This window comes from Polyodon spathula, chromosome 28, assembly GCF_017654505.1.
Source record: "Polyodon spathula isolate WHYD16114869_AA chromosome 28, ASM1765450v1, whole genome shotgun sequence".
In the NCBI taxonomy this organism is placed as follows: Eukaryota; Metazoa; Chordata; class Actinopteri; order Acipenseriformes; family Polyodontidae; genus Polyodon; species Polyodon spathula.
Genome location: NC_054561.1, coordinates 3,110,506 through 3,126,654, shown reverse-complemented (window position 1 = coordinate 3,126,654; position 16,149 = coordinate 3,110,506). Strand labels below are relative to the sequence as shown.

The following is a 16,149-nucleotide window of genomic DNA, read 5'->3' as shown; positions in this document are numbered from 1 at the left end:
CCTCCTTGACCATTACAGACCCATTAACATGCCCTTTTCACCTAAACTGTATGCACCAGTCGTTATCTAACTGTGAGGTCATATATTCCTTCAGACACCAGAGCTGCAGATAAAGTTTAAAAGCCGACACAACACCCACCACCCCCCACCCCCCCCCCCCCCCCAGAGAGGATACCCTGCAGCTTTCGAAGGTTAAGAATTACAAAAAAAGGGGAACTTACGTGAGTGTGTGTGCCAGGCATGGATGTTAGTGCAAGCTGAAGCAGAATACACAATCAGAGAGAAATAAATAAAAGTGACAGCGAAGTGGGATGAGTTTTCTAAGCAGTATCACAGCACAAGCAAAAACAAGACACCTCCGAAGAGGGGTGTGGGACTGAGGATTGCAGAGCTGAGCAGAGGAGGTTCAGAAACTGACTCCATTGTGGCTCCACTACAGAGCCAGTATCATGTGATACAAATGGAACAGCTTGAGCCAACATGGTGAGCATAGGGACACAGTTTCACAACCACCTCTGTTAGTTCAACCATGGGAGGATGTTGCTGGTCACTGTTGCTGTAAAGGGTGTAGCCCAATCAACACCAATGACCCTCAACTGTGGAAAGCTTACCTGAATAATCAAATAGTTGAATAGTCAGCTTGTACAGCACTAGCATTGAGCCTTTTAAAGAAAACCCATATCTTAAATTAAATCAGTACCAGTATGCTTTTCACTAAATCCTTTATCGTCGTTTAGTTTGGTTTATAATTCCTACCAACATTTCGTACAGTAATTCTCTCTTTCATGTTGGTCCGCCAAGTAGTGAAAATGATTCTACAGCTAATCAAGGCGGTGGGGGGTGATCTCGCATTTTTATATGGCAACCAGGAGCATCTCCTGAATGGTTTGTTAGATGGAAAGAGGCGGTAAGTATCCCATGAACAGCATGCATCTCAAAAAAGATGCATGTACATTGCAGGGGTTGCAATGGTGCTAAGTGACACAGATCAGCTGACCCCAAAGAAGTAAAGTTGCCCCAGCTATGGCTTCCCCCACCTTTACCTGCTACTATCCAAGGACAGAGACCACTGCAGTGAGGAAGGAATGCAGAACAAGTGAGAGAGCAGGTACAACACAAGCCACTGTACAAGGGTGGAAACAAGACTCCCATTGCATAGCAGTTTCACCCATTCCAGGTTTCACTATGAGCTTGATTAGCCACAGTGTATAGGTAACAAGCTCAGCTGTGTCTTATTTCCATCCTTGCTGTATGTGAACTTTAAGGGGTGCATTCAATCAAAAAATACAGCACTGCTTTTGTAATTTCCTTTGCTGCAGTATGGTGATCTAAGGACCCTGCTTTAGAAGACATAAGGGCCCTGCTTTAGGAGAGATGCACAACTTTTGTGTTAACATTCAGTAAGACAAGAAAGGGAAATGGAATACAAATGCATGGTACACTGCCATTACAAAAAAAAATATTTGATTGAATTCCGCCATAAACCAGGTAATAATGCGAATTACAGAGCAGCTCTGCATTTTCTGCCTAAATCAAGTCTTTGTGTTCAAGACTCCTGGAATAGTACATAATTTGACACATACTGTGTATGTATGCCACATTTTATTAATCTACACAAACCTGCTGAAGAAAATGCCACTTCATACAGCTAGTAGTGTAGGAGAAACAATATCTCATAACACACAAGCATGTTAAAAGTATCACACAATAACTGGCTAGTTTACTAGGGTGCTTTCACTTTAACATGTTACTATCTTTTGATTCCAAGGGGAGATATTGGTGGCCCAAAATCTGCAATCGTAGTCTCTTAAAAGTAGTCTTAGTCTCTTTTTTTTTTTTTTTTACTTGTTTATAAAATAGCATTAACCGTTCCCTGGCAGGATTAGGTCCAGTTATGCATGTCAACTGATCTTTTAATATCTTGTCCAAATCTCTCACATACAACAAAGTAGTGTACAACATGTCATGTGCAATCTGACACTTGTATGTTTTGCCACTGCTTCTATCTTTTCACGAAACATCCTTTTATATTACCTCAATAGTACATATGCATTCATGCTGGATAAATGTAAACATTCCAGCTATGTCAATACTTAAACATCCAAGCTAGGTTTAGTACAAGATTTCACAGACTCTGATCAGCACAAGGGTAGCATTAGGTAAGGTGGCGTAAGATCAGTGCTAATCAAGGTTTGTGAAATCTGCCATAATGCTTTAATAAATTGAACAGAATCTAATGCCACTAATAAGGAGCTATTATAATGTGTGTTATATCAGGAACAGTTCTTTCCGTGTACGTGGAAAGCTCTACTGCTTCAGATTCATACCAAACAAAGCAGTCTGAAGCCGCTACTTAATATAAAAAACTGTAACTAGGAGCACGCTTCAGCTAATGCCATTGTTGCTCTGACGAAGACAGTAGCCAAAACAGTTGTCTAGCTGATCTCCGGTTTTGCAGATTGATTGCACTGCTGTACTGCTCTCGATTCTGCACAGACACCTACTTTGTTAAAACAGTTGCGAGGTGAATGGGTTATTACACTTGCAGCTACTTCTGCGTTGCTCCCCCATGAGCCAGCTGTGTCGAATGCACTATGAGGCTCTGTTTCATCTGCGAGACAGGCCTTTTAGAAGGCAGCTCTGCGAAGACTGTTACAGGCTTAGATCTTTAAGTTGTCACACACTACGCAGTGCATCAATCACTTTCACCAGGTCTCGATACTGCTGCTTGTACCACGAGACCGAAGGCTGGTTGAAAGTGAAAGCTTCTGTTAAAAGTACTTCACTGAATCTCTTTCTGGCAACTTAATGTGAACTCAAGAGCACAGAAGTGGGTGTAGAACACTGCTTTACAACCTTGTTGCAGTTTTAAATAGCTGTGCTTGGGAGTGACTTTTACTTACATGGGTAATTTGACAGTCACAGCAAGGACTGTAATAAGTGGATGAGGGCCATTCCTTGAAAATGCTTCTTACACTGAATAAACCAGCAACAGCCCAAGACCTTTGGATACTCAAGCTTCTGAGCTTTCAATTGGTATACAATTGCAGTATCATTTTCATGGAATGAACCTATAGGATTAACTCCACCCAACCCATTCCCCCTCGCCGGAAAGCGGGGAGCTCTTACCTCGCAGGTCCTGTCCCAGGCGTCCTGCCCCGAGGTTTTGTCGGGGCATGCGGAGCGAGGTGCGTAGGGGGGTGTGCCTCTGCTCATCCAGGTAAGCCAGGTCCTCCAGGTGAGCCGAACTCGTAGCTGCCGAAAAGAAAAACAGGGAGATGAGGGCTGCATTCACTCCAGCGCAAGGTATGCACTGTATGCCGCTGCAACAGTGTTCTGCTATACCAAGGCAAAACAAAAAGGGGTTCGAAAGGGGCAAGTCCAAGCAACTGCACCTCAAATTGTAGCAGGCAAATTGAGGAGGGTCAGGATTATAAGTACCATTCCTGACACTAGCCACTGCCACTGCCCAGTTCACTTTTGTGTTTTATTTTATCTTCTTAATAGGCATTAATATTCCCAGAGCGCTACCAACATCAGACAATTGATGCAGTTCTGGTAGCTGTACAGTGCCTTGCTGTGCTCCGAAGCTGCAGGGTCTAAGCATGAAGAACTATCTACCCAGTGGGGAGCTCGTGTCTAAGAACAGACCAGAACATACCGTGCCTTATCGTTATTTATCATTAAAAGAAATCTATTTTAAGATTTAAAACTGTGGTAGATCTTTGTATTCCTTGAAAAATAGTTTTAGTGAAAGTTAACTTTCACATTCAAGCGAGATCTATTTTATGTGGACAATATTGTATCAATTTGAATATCATTACAGAGCTATTTAAATCTTTGTTTTCTGGTCTAACCTCAATTTAATAACTAAAAAAAAGTGAAAATGTGCAAATTCTACACCAGTGCAAGCAAACAAAGTCCATTGTACCATCACTAACATACAAGGTCTTTACAGATTTCAACCCAAAAATCCCTATCTTGGTGTCGGAGAGCTGTCAAAAAACCTACAAAACTTACAATATATCTGGGACTGTGTTGCCCGAAATAAGCCTCATCCTAGAAAAACTCTTCCAAAATCCCAGGAAATTCCAAGACTCCGGAGCCAGCACAGCTGTTCCTTGAAAGCTACTGTTCCAGAGTGAAGCTTGGACAAGACCCCATTACAAAAGCACGATCCAACCACTTAATCTCTTCAATATTTTACTGTATTTTGGCCATCCAGCATCCAAGCAAGTGGAATATCTTTCAAAGGTTCAAAACGGAGATGAAAATCAAGGTTGGAGGAGAGAAATATCTGAATCCACCGAGAGCATGGAAACTCGCAGTATCCTGTATCGGCTCAAGCTCTGTGTTTCAGTGTAAGCGTGGGCCCCGGGATGGGAACGTGTGTGTGTGTGTTTTTGGAGATCTTTCAGAGGGGGACTAGCAACGAGGAATGAATGAAGACACAAAAATATACAGACTGAACGGCAGCTGGGAATGTGTGGTGTTGGGCTGAACTGAGCGGGCATTTTTGGTAAGGAGGCAGGGGGACACAGATTCAAGTAGTCCCACCTGCCTTTTGACATTAACCAGCACCCGCAAGAATATGCTGATGAACTAATATTCACCCTTTTGCATCGTCTCTTAACCACAATTATGCCCATCTCAGATTTGCAAGTTGAATCTTTTCATAGAAAATAAGCTTCTATCATCTATGATTCTATATTTAATCTCTTATTAAAACGAGAATCATTCTTAAAATCATACTCCTAGACGTCCCATCACAAGAAGACTTTTAGTTTTTAATAGAGACGTCTTAAGTTTGTTCTCTAGGCCAGTAGTTTTCAACTCTGGTCCTGATAATTTGCTTAATTAGACTTTTTTAATTGTTTTCAGCTCTTAAACAGTTGCAGATTTCAAATTAGCTATTTTATAAGTAACTTGAACTCTGCATCTGTTTAAGAGCCGAAAACAATTAAAAAGGTCTAATTAACAAATTATCATTTCAATTAAGGATCTAGTTAGGTAATTGAGAGCTCAGTTGGAATGAAAACCAGCAGATACAGGGGTCCCTGAGGACGGGGGTTGAAGAGCCTTGCTCTAAGCAACAGTAGCACACAGACACACCCTTCATATTGTGGCTCGAGGCCAGGGAGTGACATAATGCTGTGTTTATTAAATAGACTGGGTTTGGTGCCAGCACCACAAACTCAATTTCGATTTGTGCGAGGTAGATTTTATTCCTGAATAACGACTTTTATATAAAAAAAAAAAAAAAAAAAAAAAAAAAAACCCACATAAATATATTTTCTGCCACGGAGAATCTGCTGTAACTCATTTGGAGTCAAGGGGTCAAAGACATATTGAAAAATTGAAATTGAAATTCAGAATCTCCATCCTTGGTGTAATTTAAAAGGGAGGGGAGGCAGAGTGAGCGCAGAAAGTCAAATTGAGTGCATTTTCTTTTGGGGTAGATTGATAACAAATGTAAAGAGTTTTTCTCATTTAGAGTTCTGATTTGAAATTACTACACAATAATGGTGGCATATAAATATAAGCTCTCAGTCTGCTGTTGGTTCTTTTTAAAATGTAAAACATTCTTTTTTTTCTGTGATGCAGTTTACGCATGTTTTTTATTTATTTTTAAATACATATATGGATAAACAAATAATGCAAGGATTCTGTTTGGGTAACTTAAATCAAGGCACCATTTTTAGCCTTGGGCACTGTCTTCCCTCACTAATAATCACCACATATCTTCCAAGCAAGCCCAAGTCTTGTGTTTCAGCCTGTCTTCTGTCCCACTTTTCCCCCAGCCTCCTGACTCTAACCCCTCAGTAGGTGAAACCTGTCTCCCCCACTCGTATTCCCCCAAGCCTCCTCATTCCACCAGACTCTGGTTTTCCCTTTTTGTCGGTTAGCTGGCTCAAGCCATCTGAAAGCTGTCAGAACAGACTTCAAAGCAGAGCCTGTCACTCGAGGGGATTGGAATCGTTAAAGCCCGCAGCTTTCATCTGCTTTGATGCAGCCCGTGGCTATCCACACCCTTTCTTGCTTCCAATAAAACACATATCGCTAGCTCTCTCTTCTCTATCGGCGCCTCAAAACAGAGTGATTCTCAGAGCTTTTAATAATGCTGAGCTTTCTTTTCCTCACAGACAGACGGCGGCTGTTGTCTTTCTGTTTGACTCATTTCTTTTTTGGATGCGCATTCCCCCAAGTCACCTGTTAAAATTCGGAATATTAATGCTTGGATCAGATCCAAATGGAGCCCGGAGGAGCTGTGAAGATCGGTCTGCAATAAATAAGAGGCTCAAGGAATCTGACATATGCACTGGATTCGGATTAATAATAATAAAAAAAAAAAAAAAAACCTATGAAACCAGTCCAGAATCTCCTTTTTTCTTTCATTGGTCTAGATATTTGAGTTACACATAAATCAATCAATGTTTATTAAAATCACACTTTAGTTACCATTTTATAAATTAATCAATAGTGAATTGACAAATTGTGTGGTGGTTGAAGGGGCTAAGCTGAGACCATGCATTTTCCTTGTGACCTGAGCCAGATTTGATCCCAGCTCTCCAGAAGCGCGAGACGCTAGTCTATAACTATTTTTTATTGTATTTCTTTACTAGGTCTGCTCTAGTAAACTACAAGGAGACACACTCTCAAAGTAACCAGTGCTGGTTTTCCTCACTGATGGGTTTTGCTACAAGGGCTTGGATTTAACTGGAAAGCACAGGGAAACAGTCTCTCTCTCTCTGTCTCTCCACGCCAGCAGGATTCCAATAACCCACAGCTGCAGAAGCCATCACAACACCAAAACAGTTGAGTGGAAGACCGCTCCAGGAATTCAGGTGGCAAGACAGTGTTCTAATCCCAGCCCCTTCAAATGAGGCAGCACAGTCCTCTGCTTTGGGGTACAGTTTCAAGATCGTGAACAGCAGGCAATGCTTTGATAAAATTATATGTATGTATGCATAAAATATTATAATACGGTGACCCAAATGAATTAAGCCGTCACCAAAAGGTAGCCTCAAGGTTCATCTCTCATCAAATGCAAATGGGGTGGGGCGGGGGTTCTTTATTTTCAGAATTATCTTCTGCAGTTGAAATCCTTGTACAAATTAGGCTTGCCCAATGGTATGAGTCATGGTAAATGATACCACATGGTAAAATTCTCATGTTTTCACAACTCGCAATAGTATGAACAACCAATAGCCACTTATGATGCATTGTATGCCACTGATACACAGCAAGTACCAGAAATCGGAAAAAGGATCCTTTGTGTTGCCATTGCCACCGCTGCCGTGCTGTACTGACAGTCCTGCTCAGGTTTCTTCGGGGTAATACAGTTGGATTAGTGTGACCCCAGAGGTATTCTTCAGTAAGGGTGAACCCTCGGAACAGCTGGTGTTGGTTCTGTTCGCATGATCTCATCTCTTCCACATAGCAGACAGGAATCTCGCTGACTCACTGTGGCAAATCTAATCCACGGAGCAGGAATTTCACGGACAGGAAAGAGGAATCTGGAGCAGGTCTGTGATGGCACTGTGCAGTGAGGGGGTTGGGGCGACTGCCTGCCCTGCTCAGGTCCTGAGTGAGATCGGCATTAAAGTCTGTGTTATATTCAAACATGTAGGTGTTTCCATGTAGCCATGCCACACTTTAATTAAACTCAAGCCATATGAGCCACACATCTAGTACTCATTTGCTTTAGTTTATTTGAATATTTGTACTGCTAAATAAGCGGGAAGCATAGTAGCAATGTAGTATTTAACTTTTTTCAATGTATGTTATACTTTTGAATTGTGCAAGTTGGTCCCTAGATTTGTGCTTCTTCATAGGGGTGTGCAGAAACAAGAAAAGCTGTCCTTCCCTCATGTTTACAATTGAGTACCAGTCAATGCCAACTAACTTCCGCACTGAGTGTTATAAAAGATGTTTGCCCCGGATGACAGGAAAATATTCTTTCAACCAGCTTTTAATGGGTACTCAACTGCAAACATGAGGGAAGGACAGCTTTTCTTGTCAGGTGCTGAATGATGCAGTCTACATCCTGGAAAGTCGCCATTCATAAACCATTGCGACCAGTTCCTGCCTCTCCCCGATTTCTCAGCGTTTGTTGTTGATATTTCGGGCTGTGTAAAATAATTTACCTGTCGTCAATGTGTTTTAAAAGTGCTGTCTCAGACAAACAGTAAGCAGCTCCAGCTGCAGTTTATTCCACGGAAGTGTATTTTTGGTAACGCTTCCCTGAAACCTCTTAAGTCTGCAGCTTGTGTTTGCTTCCTCGGTGCCAGCAACTAAAACAATGTCAGGAAGTTCAGGCTTTTAGCAAATGGACCCCTCTTGGATTCTCAGCAAAAAATTGTAAGGGTGTGTATGATGGTTGGGAGCACACAGCGTCTTGTGATAAAAATAGGATAGGTCCGGTGAAATCCCAGGGTTTTGAATTAGGCTTAGGTCACACATGTAATTAGTTTAGCACTGACAGGATTTTGGTCTACATCAAAAAACCAACATGCAGTTTTGATATCATTGCCAGTCTGTGCTTGAGAGAGACCCAGGGCGAAATGGCAGACAGGCAGGCAGATGATGGGTCAAGTCAAGATTGAGATCCTCGCGCAGAACCAGTGAAAGCTTAATGGGCCTTTAACCATCACCTTACATGAGCACTAATGCAACACACAATAGATATAACAATGATGCACCAATAAATGTAGACTGCTAATAACAGCATATTGGTGGGCACTCATAGAGGAGTGCAATGTATATTAAAGCGATATATTATTGGCAACTTGTGTGCAGCACAACACATTATACTGAGCAAGCTGTTTCTTGCAAGTGTTACAGCATTGACATTGATTTTATCTGTCTAAATCGAAATCAGCCCCAAAGGGCTTCATTTTAATTCATTCTGAACTAATTAAATCCTATAGACATATGCTGGAATTATTCTCATTACAAAACAGGCAAAATATAATAGGGCACGATTATAAGAATGCCAAGCATTATGAAGGTATTGAAAGAGCTGAGTAAACCTTTGTTGGGACTATGCTAAAGAGGATCCCAAGCCCACCATCATACCATTCACCATACTATTAACCCACTTCTGCCATCACAGCAACGTTTATCTTATTTCGTCTCAGAAAAGCTGGACAAACCAATCAAAAGCAGCTGATCAAAATGACATCGAGAATTCTAAATATTTTGATTTACTTGACGAGGAGGAAGACAAAATGAAATTCAAGAAATCCTTGACAACTAATTATAACAAATAAAGTACTCCCAACTGTACATAATTCTTTTCCTCAAGCCATCATGACTTCTTCTAGTACAGCATGCCAGTAAAACCCTGAAAGGAATTATGTTACTCCCAGTGCAGCCCAGCTTACCTGCCACAGAGTTGGGCCGAGGCATGAGATAGAGGGGGATTGATTGGACGGACTGGGAGGAGATGGCCTCCAGGTTGCGTTCAGGGATTTTGTTCAGGCTGTACGTGGAGGCTGTCATGTTCTCATCCACTCGGTACAGGCATGAGTCCATGCCTGATTTCTGGGATTGCCACAGCTTCAAGTTAGACCGCGACCCCTCCCCGTATTTACTCCGCTCCACATTTTCAGAGTAGCTCGTCAAGGTGGCTGCAAGATTAAACAAAGAAAAAAAGGGTCATTTGAGAAGATTGGCAACATGCTGCAGAGTTCAGAGCATCACAGTGAGGGATTATCGCCTGCTGTTAATACTAATAAATGTGCAAGGATATTTGGATATAACTATGGTTAGTGTGCTGAGATTACAAGCTTGTTTAGCCTTTTTTCCTGAGCGCATCTTGCAAGAAGTATAAACACTCGATCATTTGAGTGCATTTATTTAGCAGATATTTGATTCACTGGTTTGTAAGATTAACTCATTCTGATGGAAGTTCTTATAGGGCATGGGTATTTAAAGACATTTTAATTGCCGACACTGGGGGAATGGAGTTTTTTCATAAGGATCTTGACCCCTCCATCTTAACCTCCAAACCAATATTCAGCTCCCCTTCAAGTCACATCCATGCTGGCCCGATATAGCCAGCAGCAATGCTTGTGGGCAGGAGGTTGCTGTTTTATGTCACATGTGTTAGAAGAGTTCAAGAGGTCATCATGAACAAACTCTATTGAGCCAAGTGAGGATCTGACCTGCCAAGACACCTGGGTAAACAGACATGAGCTTCAATAGCCATGGCAACAGACAGGACCTCAAAATCCAGTGACCGAACCTTCATGCATTAGATATTATTAGGGATTCAGTGCTCTGGAAAATTAATGAGCAATCCTAATGGTGCGTAAGCTTACACTTCACTCTTTTCTCTAGCCCATGAAACACAAGATCAAGCTCAGGCAACTATTTCAGCTACTAAAGCAATCGGACAGTTGTTACATTTATCAGTAATTTTCACCAAGTTGCTCAAATCAAGCCTCCTCTTCACATGGGGGAAGTTGTTAAAAAGGCCCCTTACAACTAGTTGCCTGAAAGTAGCGTTTCATGGGCTTTAGTTGGTTCTACTGTAAATCACTATAAAAAGTCTTGGCATGATACGACATAGGGAAGGAAATAAGACTGCATAGCATTTTCACCCATTACAAGTTTTACTATGAGCTTGATCAGCCACAGTGCACAGGTAACAAGCTCTGGTGTGTCTTATTAAACTCCTAGTAAAACCAGGAATGGATCAAACTGGTATGCAATGGAGCCTTATTTCCATCTGTGGCATTAAAAAAGTTTACATGCTATTGCATTGCGATGCGGGCACTCACCTATGATGCCACTGTCCCGGCTCTCCAGCGTGGAGGTGGGGCTGGTGACTGTCCCGTAGGCGCAGTCCTTGGTCTCAGCGTTACCAGAGCTGACAGGTGGCAGGGTTGAGCAGGGGCTGTTGGCCGGAGGCGAGGCCGTGCTGCTGGTCAGTGTGGAGCAGGGGCTGATCCGCTGGGTGACAGCCGAGCTCTGCAACAGAATTCAAGGGGGAACTGTCACGGTGGGAGTGTGGCGCAGTATAACAGGGCAGGCACCAGAAGGAGCTGGTTGCTCCTGAAAGGTTATTTTCTGTAGACATGCTTTATTCATGCGTTCATTAATAATTTAGTTGGTCTTTAAAACCTGATGTTCAATAGAGCCTGGACATTGGATCTGCATAACAAAAGGAACGGTTTAAGAGTCTGGAAAAACCTACCACATGAAGAATTACTCCAACATCTTGAAAATGAATGTTTAGTAGTAGAATTGTTAACAACATACTTACTATCTGATAATAATACTTGGAAGTGCTGACAAGTGAATATATAATTAAAGGTAATACTTCCCGGTCCTTTCTAAAATTAAATAATCCAGCTTTAGCTTTTAAGATTACAGAAAAAAAAGATGCTAATTTGAAGTGGCCAGTGTCACACACAACTGCACCACACAGTTTTCAGCACAGCAAAGACCATCAAGAAGCCCCTTCATCCTGCAGTAATCAGTAGAGCTGCAGCAATCTGATAAGCCCGCTGGGAACAGGGAGGCTGGTAGTTTTATTCCTAACTCAACAGCACGCACTGCCCTTCCCAAGGAGACAGAGCCCCGTGTCCTTTCACTGGCATGTCTTTTTATACTCGGCCCCGTCTTTGAGCTGCCTAATGGCTTCTTAAATAGGGCACGCGGCAAGGGGCTCTGCTAAAATGAACATCAGCCCCCTATCGTGCAGGAAAGAGGGTCTGCAGCCAATCTGTCAAAGAGACTCCCCTGGGAGTTCTGATTAAAGCATTTTCTGGACTTGAAGTCAAGTTTGCATGGGGGCAACAAAAAGAGCTAAGCAGTGAATGATACTGGGACTTATTTTGCTTGGCCCCCCTGGCCAGATTCGAAGCAGGTCCCACAAGTGAAAGAAAGCCAGCACCCAAGGCAAGAATATTTCCACTGAGCCGCCTGTAAACTGTACTGTAGAGATGTGCAAAATGCACAGAATGTAATGACTTTCTGACGTCACTGCGCGCAGGTGCTGCTCTGATGCTGTGAAGGGATAACCTGAATCTAATCCATCTACCTACGATCCTGACACCACTGTTCAGCGATTGCCATAACAACTGGTGCCTGAGCACCTGTGTAATTTAGAGTTGAAAATCTCCCTTGGAGTTACGTTAGCACAGGTGACCTGGCAGTTATTAATATCAGCTCCACCTGCGTGCAGAGAGGAGGATTCATCTCCCGCATAACAAATAAAATAAGCCGCAACGTCAACAATGGAAAAGGCCCGATACCTCAGCAATTTTCATTATTGCACCACCTGCTCGTTCCCTGACACTGCCGGGAATGAGAGGTTTCAGATTTGCAGATTGACAATCATTTAAATGAGAAATGGCCCTGTCACTCTGGTGTCTACCCATCAAGGCTGCTGAGGAAGAATGAATATAAACCGCTTGTCTCGGTCTCTTTCAGCCAGCAATTTGTGCTCAGAATCCCAATCAGAAACTGGAACAGTATTTCACTAAAATCTGTTAGATGTGAGGACATGGGTGTACACAGGACTATACTTACTACAGGCTAGAAGAAATCTTTTAATTGTTTGTTTAAGTTTCAGCTTTGTTGTCTAATATTTGCATTAGCATCATCACCTAATGCAACAAACTAGATCGCTACTGTATAAAGTTTAATCTGCTTGCTGGTAGCTTATCATAGCTGCATGGAGTACTGAAGCAGACACCAGGGCTCATTCCAACAAAATGCATTTTAAAGTCTTGGTTATCACTCCCTGACAAATAAGTTTCATTCCAGTTTCCAATTTCCTCAGCAGTTGTGTGAATTCAGCCATCCTATCTCCAAGAACTACTAACTCTGCATATTCCTATTCTTTCTTTGAGATCGGAAAATGCTAAACTCTTAGCTGTTCCAAAAAATCGTCTTAAAACCAGCTTTTTGCTGTCGTGCTCCTCCTTTGTGGAACTCTATTCCAGTTGACATTAGGTAGGTTGAAACATTTGACACATTTAAGTCTAAATCGAAAACATCCTTTTATTAAATGTGCTTGTATAGAATTGGTTGCAGCTGGAGTGTGTTGTACATGCCAGCTTTCTTTTTGTTTTTCATTTTGTACATTGCTCTGGGGTGCCATGGCGTGAAGGGCTCTATATAAAAATACATTTGTATTGTATTGTATTGTAACCTCCACGTAAGCTTGCATATCTCTAATATTAGAACACTGGATTTTTTAAATTAAAAGGTTACAAATTCTCTTAGTAACCACTCTGGGGCTCTGATTCGATAGCTACCTTGCCCGTTTGATTATCTCACTACTTAGAATGTAAGAAGCAGCAGCTTTTTTTGTTACAAGTTGTATCCTCGAGGTTTGTAGTGAAGCGCAAAGACTCTCCCACAGCAGAAACAAACTTACAGTTGACACACTGTGTTGAAATCTACAGTGACACATGCAAAGTGAAAGCCCTGGAACCACACAGAACCAGCGACGGCATCCGTGAGCATTTTTGCGTTTTGTGAATTATGGACATTTACAGAAATTTAGCTTGCATTCTGAAGTTCACATTTTTTTAATTCATCACCACAGGGTCAGAACCTTAACTTCTTATGCAGATAAAACAAAACAACCTCTATTTAAAAACCAAAGTCACCAGTGGTGTGTTTTTTGTTTTTGTTTTAATGTTTCCAGTCAAGAGTTTGACTTGCTCAATGCAGCTAAATATTTAAACATCTTAATCCACTCAACCCACTGGGATTCCAAGATTAACCATTTCTCTGCCAACATCCGTCCACGTTAGCACGTGACAAAGCTGACGTCTGCGTGACAACAATGTTAATTTGTCTTCTTGGTTTTCAAGAATATACACAGATTTCACTCCTGCTGTCAACTTGGTCAATACCTCTATACCACTTCCTGCTGTCAGCTCTGTGTTACTGTGTGTATTCACTGACCCTAACCAGATTCTATACAGATATTCCCGCATCACTGTTGGTGTCTGTTGATTAAAAAACGTGTTTCACTTATAGACTTGGACACTGCCTTTAAATTTGCAGTTCCACTCTTTTATATAAAGATGAGGTGCAGACAGATAGCATATGAGCCTGGTGCAAAACATCTGCAGCTAAAAAGAAAAAAAAAAGGGGGAATCTGGCATTTCATAAAGAATGGCGGGCATCAAACAGATAACACAGCCAGCCTACTCTTGGTCACATAAAAACAGCAACAGAGCATCTGAAACTGCAAGCATGTCTCAGTTCGTGATGATTTGTGTGATCCCGCTAATCTCAGTGGGTCTGTATTTCTTTGGCTGTGTGGGCCCGCAGCGCAATAGCAATATTCTCCTGCTCTTTCGCAAATGGAGTCTCGGTTGACAATCTTGTTCAGTTCATCTGTAAAAGGCATTTCAATGTACAGGTCTTACACGGCTTGGGTTCCACTCACTAAAGTACATGAAAAATACAGTCTAATGCACACTACTGTGTTGTGTATTTATATTTTAATTAACGTGTAATCTCCAGGCACAGTGTAAAGAATACAGTGTTTGATGGAGAGAACCGGTTAAGGTCCTACAGCAATCCAGGGCAGGATTTTCAGAGGATTTCTTTAGAGCAGAAGAAAATGTCCCAGCAGGAGGAGGCCATATTGCTGGTTGATCTCAAAACTTTGTCAAGTCGGTACTTAAAGGATCCTAATCATTTCGTAACAACAACCTGGCCAGGTAACCCATTCCATACCCTCACCACTCTGTGTAGAGAAACTCCTCTTACTCTCTGTCCTAAGTCTGTCTCCACATCATTTCCAGCTTCGACTGTACACCTCAGGTACACCTTTTCCAATATAACTGACAGAATGCAGGCTACAGAACAGGAAACTTATGTCTAGAAGGTGTGCTTCAGGATGCAACCTGGCAGCAAGTCCTTCAGAAAACTCTGTCAAGGCTACAGAACCAAATGCAATTTTAAAACTGACATTCAAAGATTAAATAAGCTTCAAAACGATAAATATTAAGCACCTCCCTTTCCTCACCCACATAATTTCTGTTTCAATTCAAGATGTTATTCCCTTATCAGTTCCCTTTGTTTTTTTTGTTTTTTTAATAAACACACATCTGTGCTACACGATCCACCTGCAAGAGGAAATTGATAGCATGCACACTAATAGCACAGCTAATAACAGACAGCTTGTTTGTATCAGAGCACATCTGAAAAGCTTCAATTGCTTTCTAGTCTTCTACCTACCTTAAAAACCAACAAGGGCTGCACTCCAGCTACACACGCCTATGTCTCTAATCTGTCTCAACCTTTATTTGTCCAAACATTCCCGTTGAAAATTTTGCAAAGCTTTATAAGCTGGGGGAAAACAAGTGCAAAACGGAAAAGATCCAGGCAGGATATACACACACAATAAGACGTTCAGCCCGAGCCAAGACCCTCTTGCCAAACACATTCCAGTAAGCTGACAGCTTCCCATCTCAGTCCACTCTGAACTGAGATCCACAGAGGTCAATCAATCCTTCAGTCTAAAGACAGTCTGTGCAGCAGTAGCACTGGGTGCATGCCTGTCAGGATCACATGGTGAATCTGGGTTTCAGGTTTTTTTCTGTCTTCACTTTAATCTACCGTTGGACGTATGCAAATGAACTGTAAACTAATTTTATTCAGGGAAAGTTGGTTCGCAGAATTAATTTTTTTTACCTTCTTTTGTGATAGGAACCATTTCAACTGGTTTCGATTACGTACCAAATGCGGGTAATTTATCAAAGAAGCCGCTGTTGCTGTTTGCCTTTCTTCCCTCCCATCCATACCTGGTTCTCTTCCTGCTCCTCCATGCTGTATTGGGCTTCACTCTGTCCCTCGGTCACTTTCTCTCCCAGCAGGAAGCCTAGGCGAGTCATCAGAGTGTTTGCGGCCTCATCAACCGAGGGAGGAGGCCCCAGCTCCTGGTTTGACTCGCCTGCGGGACAGACAGAAAGATAGGTTCATCAACACTGCTCACATTTGAACAGCGTCACAGTCCTATAATACTTCTACGGATCCCCCCCCCCCCCCAAAAAAAGAACTAAAACTACAAGTCTAAAAAGTCGCACAATCCCAAACTTGTAGAACTTGAAAGTATTTTTTTTACCCATTTATTTTAGTTCCAAATATTGTTGGATCCAGTTTATTTAA

At 42.0% G+C, this 16,149-nt stretch overlaps 1 protein-coding gene across 12 annotated transcripts in view; it reads right to left on the bottom strand.

The window, feature by feature from the left end:
* The window catches only part of LOC121301861 (protein TANC2-like), a 159,838-nt gene that overhangs the window by 27,855 nt on the left and 115,834 nt on the right, over window positions 1-16,149 (bottom strand). For 10 of the 12 annotated variants that reach the window (XM_041231524.1, XM_041231527.1, XM_041231532.1 and 7 more), the window contains 5 exons: window positions 15,786-15,934; window positions 10,788-10,977; window positions 9,387-9,632; window positions 3,130-3,255; window positions 222-257 (listed from right to left, as the gene is read on the bottom strand). In XM_041231524.1, the coding sequence (XP_041087458.1) occupies window positions 222-257; window positions 3,130-3,255; window positions 9,387-9,632; window positions 10,788-10,977; window positions 15,786-15,934 (747 nt within the window). The remainder of the gene's footprint in view (window positions 1-221; window positions 258-3,129; window positions 3,256-9,386; window positions 9,633-10,787; window positions 10,978-15,785; window positions 15,935-16,149) is intronic. The other 2 variants (XM_041231528.1, XM_041231531.1) reach the window with 1 other exon arrangement.